At 42.1% G+C, this 8,444-nt stretch overlaps 1 protein-coding gene across 1 annotated transcript; it reads right to left on the bottom strand.

Moving 5' to 3' along the window:
- Positions 1-1,540: 1,540 nt before the first annotated feature.
- On the bottom strand, positions 1,541-7,540 carry LOC119943997 (olfactory receptor 4C13-like). Its single transcript, XM_038765226.1, has 2 exons — positions 6,716-7,540; positions 1,541-1,642 (listed from the first exon to the last, which is right to left on the bottom strand). The coding sequence occupies exons 1-2, from the start codon at positions 7,538-7,540 to the stop codon at positions 1,541-1,543; spliced, it is 927 nt and encodes a 308-aa protein (XP_038621154.1).
- Positions 7,541-8,444: the final 904 nt, after the last annotated feature.

Genomic DNA, 8,444 nt, shown 5'->3' on the forward strand with positions numbered 1-8,444 from the left:
ACCCAAACGATCTCGTTTGGGTTCAGCAGTTAAATTAAATGTAGTAGTCTAAATGCTTACATGGATTGGTCTCCTGAGCTCCTAAATCTGCTTATTGTGACTGCGGCATTCCAAACTGTTTTCCTGGCATGGATTTACTAAGCCTCAAAGTAACAAACTCATTTCTGTGTCTCCATGTTCTTACTCTATGCATCTGTAGATAAAACCTGTATTTATGATGCTGGCACCCACTCATAATCCCCCTTCATCCTTTCCCAGTAGAGAAAAAAGCTTGGTCAGTCAATCTGTCAGTTGTAGTTTTTGAACGCTTACTGTGTGAGAGCACTGAACTAAACACTTGGGAGAGAGTACAGATGGGAACAGTGCTGGGCACATAGTAAGTGCTTAACAAAAACCATCATTATTATTATATAATGGACACGTTCCCTGCCCACAGTGAGCTTACAGCCTAAAGGGACTGGTCCCCATGTTATCATTTAAGGTGCTGAATAATTGTTCTTGAATAATCAACTCCTTTCTCAGCTAGACTCAGTCCTTACTCGTAACTAGAAGTGGCATCTTGTGATAATATGGTAACAGAAAGCAGCATGGCATAGTGGAAAGAGCACAAGTCTTGGAGTCAGAGGACCTGGGTTCTAATCCCGGCTTGCCGCTTGTCTGCTGGGTGACCTTGGGAAAGTCACTTCACTTCTCTATACCTCAGGTAGCTCAATTGTAAAATGGGGATTCAATACCTGTTCTCCCTCCTACCTAGACTGTGGGCCTCAGTGAGACAGGAACCGACCTGATTGATTTGTAGCTATATCAGCACTTAGAACAGTGCTTGACACATAGTAAGTGCTTAGCAAATACCATTGAAAAATAATCCCATTTTGTCCCTTCCTTTTTCTTGTTGACACCTGAACGAAGTGACTCCTTTATCTCTAATGTCCCTAGAGAACGAATATGAAAAGAGATGACAAAGAATCAATAAATCATATTTATTGAGCACTTACTGTGTGCAGAGTCCTGTACAAATAACTCAGGAAAGTACAATATAACAGAGTTGGTAGACACATTTCCTGCTCACGACAAGCTTATGTTCTAGAGGGGGAGACAGTAGAATCAACTAGAACTATTATGGAATAGTTCCTATGAATTTTCTCCTCAAAGTTATGGCCTAGAAGACAACGGTCATCATTCTGGAGTTCAGTATTCGGTCATATTCCGATGACTAGCTTTGGCACTCTTGGCGTTCATGACTCAAATTCAACCTTCAGAGAGATATTCCAAGTCCGAGCCTCAGAAGATCTGTATCTGCCATAGAGATGGCCGATTCAAGAAACCACCCAGAACCTTCCCTCTTGTCCCCGGAGAAACAGACATTCATATAAAGCATATTCTGCAATAAGCGATAAAACCCCTAACTGACTAGCTCTGTCTGTTCTTCAAATATTGCTTGTCAAGAGATTTTTTTGAAATAACTTGGCTCCCTCAGCAGAGAGAAATATTGTTGATGTAACAGTTGGGGATTTGTTGAAAAATGAGTCACTTGGCAGGATTACTTAAGGACAATGTCAAAAGCTTGTTTTTCATGTTGATCCAAACGCTTTATGTTTCTGAGGAGAACTCCATGTCCCCAGAATTGAATTACTGAAAAACACTGATTAAAATTCATAATATAGATGCAAAATTGAATAAAAATAAATGTAATTTAGCTGAAAGGGAATTTCAGTTTGATGAGTGATGGTGTTAAAATTAATCAAAATGGAATACAGGTGAGCAAGTCACAAAAGAGAAGTAAGAGTAACAGGAAATGATGAAATATTTGGCTTTTCTGGCAAGTACATTTCATATCTGGCACAAGAAACAAGACATTAAGACCTTTCAAAGAGGATAAATACCACAAGAGTCAAAAGGTATCAGGTAAAAGAGCATTGCCACTACAGTATACTGAGACAAACCAAAATATTAATGGGTGCCTGAAAGCGAAGACCCAATACAAAAATATCCATGTAATAATGGGGAGCAGAAAGATATCAGGAACATAAGAACCTAAATCAGTCAGTGGTATCTATTGAGCACTTACTTTTTGTAGAGCACTGTACTAAGCCCTTGGGAGAGTACAAGACAACAGAACCTAAAGTTGAGACAGTGAATAAGCTCAAGTGAAAACAGAGCTCCTCTTATTTACAGTTGGTCAAAACCCAGTAATAATAATTGTTTGAAACTGTATTACTCCGTAACTACAAATGTTAAATTTTCAGTTATATGTACATGATACATTCTAGCAGTCTTGCATAGTGGATAGAGCAACAGCCCGGGAGTCAGAAGATCATGGGTTCTAATCCCAGCTCCACCGCTTGTTTGCTGTGTGACCTTGGGCAATTCTCTTAACTTCTCTGTGCCTCAGTTACCTCATCTGTAAAATGGGGATTGAGACTGTGAGTCCTATGTCGGACAGGGACTGCTTCCAACCTGGTTTACTTGTATTAACCCCAGTACTTAGTACATTGCCTGGCACACAGTAAGCGCTCAACAAATGCCATCATCATTATTAGTATTATTTGTGAAATATATCAAAAATATCAACAATGACTGTGGATTAGGAAATACTGAGACTGGTTAAAAGTGGTAATTAATCTCTTGTAATATAAGGGAAATGTATGCTTTAGTTATTAAAATTCCATTTCCTAAACATGAAATGCAGATTAGGATTATAGAGTGTAGTAGCTAGATTTAAGACTATTTTAGTAAGCCATCATCATTCTTGTAGCATTGCATTCAAAAACATTGAATTGGATTTACATTTCCTATGTATCACTGCCTGTCTAGGATAATTCCTGGGTATAGATTTAGCAGAAAAAGGGGCAAAATAATAAAAAATGACTATTTGTCAAAGCTAAACATTTAGGAGAGAGTCTATTTGGCCTTAGGAAATTAGCACCATGTTTGGCAATAGGACAAATCACCACCAGAGTTTTCTTTCTGGCAGCAAGTCATAGCTACATTTCCAATTAATTTGAAGGTGCAATGGGTGAAGAAGGCGACATTTAGTAGAGATAGGATTTCAAGAAAACAAAGCAAGAAGCTGAAGGATATACTGGAGAATGGGTGAAGATTTAAGGAATTTATATCTACTTGTCTTTTGGGTTTAAGGATGCCACTACTGAGATTTTTATTGGGCTACATAAGTGTGACTAACAATTCCTTCCACACTGTGGGCATATGGAGATGCTCCCTTTCTCCCTTTTTGGATATTTGTTAAGTGCTTATTATTTGTCAGGCACTGTTCTAAGTACTAGGGTAGGTACAAGATGATCAGGTTGGATACAGTCCGTGTTCTATATGGGGCTCACAACTTTAATCCCCATTTTACAGGAGAGGTAACTGAGGCACAGAGGAGCCAAGTGACTTGCCCAAGGTCACACAGCAGACAAGTGGCAGAGCTGGGATTAGAACACAGTTCCTCTGACTCATTTGTCATCCCCAGTTTTAACCAGTGAATCAATGCTATGTATGGAGCACTTACTAAGTGCAAAGCATTGAATTAAGCACTTAAATAATAATAATAATGATGGTATTTGTTAAGCGCACTATGTGCCAAACACTGTTCTAAGCTCTGCGGTAGATACAAGGTAATCAGGTTGTCCCATGTGGGGCTCACAGTCTTAATCTCCATTGTACAGGTGAGGAAACTGAGGCACAGAGAAGGGAAGTGGCTTGCCCAAGGTCACACAGCAGACAAGTGGCAGAGCTGGGATTGGAATGCATGTCCTCTGACTCCCAAGCCCCTGCTCTTTCCACTGAGCCACAGTGCTGTGAAAGTACAGTGTAATAGAGTTGGTAGAAGTGATTTCAGAACACAAGGACTTTATTTCTAACTGTTGAATGCCAGGCTGATCTGTCAGCTTCTGCTGTCTCCTGGATGATAGACGCTATGCCACATCATTTGGGGTTTTGTTTCACTTGGTCTTGAAAGCATTTCTGCTTCTGATCGATTGATTAATCAATGGATTGATTCTGTTGCCCACTCTGCTTATGGTTACCCTATTTCAGCTCACCCAAGAGCAACCATTTTCCTACAGCGTCTCACCCAGTGAAACAAACAAAGGGACCAGAATCACTTTGATCAATCAATCACTCAGTGGTATTGAACGAGCATTTACATAAGGAGCAATGTAGTAAGCACTTGGGAGAGTGTGATACTTTGATGCCGATGGATTGCCAGTTTTCCAAGACTTCAGTGTTTGTGACCCTTTCTTGTCATTGGACACTATGATTCATAAGGCAAGATTGTTGGAACTTCTCTGGAAGTCAGATGTGGCATTTGTTAAGCACGTACTATGTGTCTAATACTGGTCTAAGCATCATCAATCGTATTTATTGAGCGCTTACTATGTGCAGAGCACTGTACTAAGCGCTTGTCTAAGTGCTGTGGTAGACATTTATCAGATTAGACACAGTCTCTGTCCCACATGGGGTTCACAGTCAAAGTACATGGAAGAACAGGTATTGAATCCCTACTTAAAGTTGAGGGAACTGAGGCACAGAAAAGTTAAGTGCTTTGACCAAGGTCACACAGCAGGCAAGGGGCAGAGCTGGGATTAGAACCCAGATCCCTTGAATCCCAGCCCCATGGTTTTTCCAATAGACCATGCGTTTTCTCTATTTTGTGTAATATAATTGCTCCATTATAACTGCTCCATCCAGATTCATTTGGATCTGGATGCCATGTAGGCTCCCATGCTCTAAAAGGAAGCATTAATGGTCTTGATTTGGTTTTCTATTCCTTTTTCTGTTTTTGAATCATTTAAGAATGTGAAGAATTGAGGGTCAGGTATTTAGGTCTGTGTCACTGTTGGAGATTCTTGTTTGTGTATAGGGTGGTAAATAACCTTGATTTTCAAATGAATTGCTAGTCCACCACAATTTGCTGACAAGTGGTTCCTAGGAAGTGGTCCCTAGAAAGAGCTCAAGCCAGAGAATCAGAGGACCTGGGTTATAATATTGGCTCTGCCATATGTCTGCTGTGTGACCTTGGGCAAGTCACTTAACTTCTCTATGCCTCAGTGACCTCATCTACAAATGTAATGCCTGTCTCCCCTGATAGACTGTAAGGTCCTTGTGGGCAGGGATCATGTATACCCATTCTGTTGTATTGTCCTTTTCTAGGTTCTTAATTCGGTGTTCTGCACACAGTAAGCATTCAGCAAATACTATTGATTGATCTTGGAACCTTCTCCGACCCATTATTCTGTAGAGCTATAGCGTAAAGCATCCTTTCAGGATCACATCTGGAGAATTTCCAGTACTCTACCCATCTCGGCTATGGGAGGGGCGGTCAAGCAGAGGCACACCCATTCCATTCCTAGATTGGGCAGTGGCTAGTGAGTGGAAGGCAATCTGCTACAAATCAAAACTCACCTGTGTTGAGCAGCAGCAGCATGGGAGAGTCAAGGGTGGAGACTAGTTTACTGTGAGGAAGAAGGTAATGATAAATCACTTCCATATTTTCACCAAGAAAACTCTCTGGATACGTTACCAGAACAGTTGGAGACAGAAGTGGGGCAATCTGGAAGAGAGGTATCCTTGGAGTAGGTATGGATTGGAGACAACTCGACAACATAAGACAAGATGATAGGGTAAAGCCACCCCCACATTAATGAGCATCTCTCACTGAATTAGAATATATGCTACCAGGGGGCAGAGAAGGCTTCTTTACATTTTCCCATCCCAAGCACTTAGTACAGTGAACTGTGTTAAGTAGATTGCACTCAGTGGGTGTTCAATAAATCCTTTGTCAGAGCAGTTCTCACTGTGCCCGTTATTATTATTATTTTCAAGTGCTTACTATGAGTGAACTATTGTACTAAGTACTGGGGTAGACACAAGCTAATCAGACTGGACACGGTCCCTGTATCACATGGAGTTCACAGCCTAAGTAGGAAGAAGAACAGATATTTCACCCCCAGTTTATGATGAGGCAACAGAGACATTAAGTGACTTGTCCAAGGTCACACAATAGGCCACTGGCAGAGCCGGGATTAGAATCCACTTCCTCCGACTCTCAGGTCATTGCTCTTTCCATTAGACCATGCTCCTCCTCATCCTTTAATGACACTCCTCTCCTTTATTCTCTATGCTTGCATTAGGAAAGGCTATAAATGAATGACAAGTAGCTGGAGGATAACGATAATAATAATAACGATAGCATTTGTTAAGCACTTACTATGTGCCAAGCACCATTTTAAGCGCTGGGGAGGTTTCAAGGTGATCAGGCTGTCTCACAGGGGGCTCACAGTTTTAATCCCCATTTTCCAGATGAGGTAACTGAGGCTCAGAGAAGTTAAGTGACCTGCCCAAAGTCACACAGCTGACAGTGGGCAGAGCCGGGATCTTAACCCATGACCTCTGACCCCAAAGCCTGTGCTCTTTCCACTGAGCCACGCTGCTTCAAAACTGGAAGATTTCCAAATTATCAAAGAAATGATGTTCATTTGACCTCTGACCTAAAATCGATGAAAACCATCGACCCAGTTTCCCTTGATCAATACAGTGCGTGTTCTCCAAAAATGAGGGGAAGCTGATTTCCTCATTTGTATTAATAACCTTTTCCCTAAGTTGCCACTTATTTGAGACAAAAGCTCACTGTTTTGCTCACTGACTTTCTAATGGCATTTATCATCTCGGCATTTCTCAACGTGTAGATGAAGGGATTTAGCATGGGGGATACCAGAGTGTAAACTACTGCAACAGCCTTTTCAATGGATGAGGTAGTTGTGTGCTGCACATATTCAAATACGCATGGAATAAAGCAGAAGATGACAACGGTGAAGTGGGAGGCACAGGTGGAGAGAGCTTTGAGCCTAGCCGCGGCACTGTAGGTCTTCAGGGAGTGCAAGATGATGGCGTAGGAAATCATCAGCAGGACAAAGATTAACATGCACATGCCACCACTGTTAGCAGCAACCAGCAGGCGCAAGGTGTGAGTATCGGAGCAGACCAGTTTCAGCAAGGGGTATAAATCACACATGAAGTGGTCGATGACATTGGGGCCACAGAATGGTAAGTGAACCATGAAGAAAATCTGTACTGTGGCATGAAGGAAGCCTCCGGTCCAGGCCACGGCCACCAGTGAGATACAGAGACGTCGGCTCACGATGGTCGTGTAGTGCAATGGCTTGCATATCGCCACGTAACGGTCATAGGCCATCGCCATGAGGAGAAGGATCTCAGCCCCGCCGAGAAAGTGCTCTCCAAAGACCTGGGTCATACAGCCTTTGAAGTAGATGAGTTTCTTCTCAGAGAAGGAGTCGACGATCAGTTTAGGTGTGCTGACTGAGGAATAGCAGGCATCGATGAATGACAAGTGAGCCAGAAGGAAATACATGGAGGAATTCAGAGTCTGATTGGAAGATACGGTTATCACAATGGTCAGGTTTCCCACCATGGTGACGATGTAGATTATTAAAAGCACAACAGAGATCATTTTCTGCATCTTTGGATCCTGTGTGAGTCCCAGCAGAATGAATTCTGTTACATTGTTTTCATTCTCCATCAACTCGAGGTAGGCAATAAGTTCACAAGTGAGAACTGCAGATTCGGTAAAGAGACCGACGATCCTTGTTAGGTTTGTCTTGAGATGATTAAATGATGCTTCATAAAGGAGCTCAAAACGCTTTCATTCATTCATTCATTCATTCAGTTGTAGTTATTGAATGCTTCCTGTGTGCAGAGCACTGTACTAAGCACTTGGAAAGTACCATTCAGTAATGCAGAGAGACAATCCCTGCCCACATCAGGTTTACAGTCTAGAAGGGGGAAGACAGACATCAAAACAAGTAAGCAGGCATCAATATAAATAAATAGAATCACATACACATCAAAACAAGTAAACACACATCAATATAAATGAATAGAATGATATATACACATCAAAACAAGTAAACAGGCATCAGTATAAATAAATAGAATTATAGATATACAGATGTATACATATATACATAAGTGCTGTGGGGTGGGGAGGGGGAAAGGGCAAAGAGAACAAATCAAGGTGATGCAGAAGGGAGCGGGAGCTGAGGAAAAGGAAGGCTTAGTCTGGGAAGGCCTCTTGGAGGAGGTGAGCCTTCAGTAGGGCTTTGAAGGGGGGAAGGGTGATTTGTGGATTTGAGGAGGGAGGATGTTCCAGGCCAGAGGTAGGATGAGGGCCAGGGGTCGATGGCGGGACAGGCGAGATGGAGGCACAGTGAGGAGGTTAGCGGCAGAGGAGCGGACAACATACAGGAGCTGGGATGTAGCAGGAGAGAAGGGAGGGGAGGTAAGTAGGGACAAGGTGATGGAGAGCTTTGAGGAGTTTTTGTTTCAACCATTGCAGCTCAATTTTCCATAAGTTCTCCTCATGAATGGTTTTACTGTTCCCAGCTTGTTAATTATGGTATTTATTAAGGGCTCACTATATGCCA

The sequence above is a fragment of the Tachyglossus aculeatus genome, chromosome 22 (assembly GCF_015852505.1).
Source record: "Tachyglossus aculeatus isolate mTacAcu1 chromosome 22, mTacAcu1.pri, whole genome shotgun sequence".
NCBI classification, from domain to species: domain Eukaryota; kingdom Metazoa; phylum Chordata; class Mammalia; order Monotremata; family Tachyglossidae; genus Tachyglossus; species Tachyglossus aculeatus.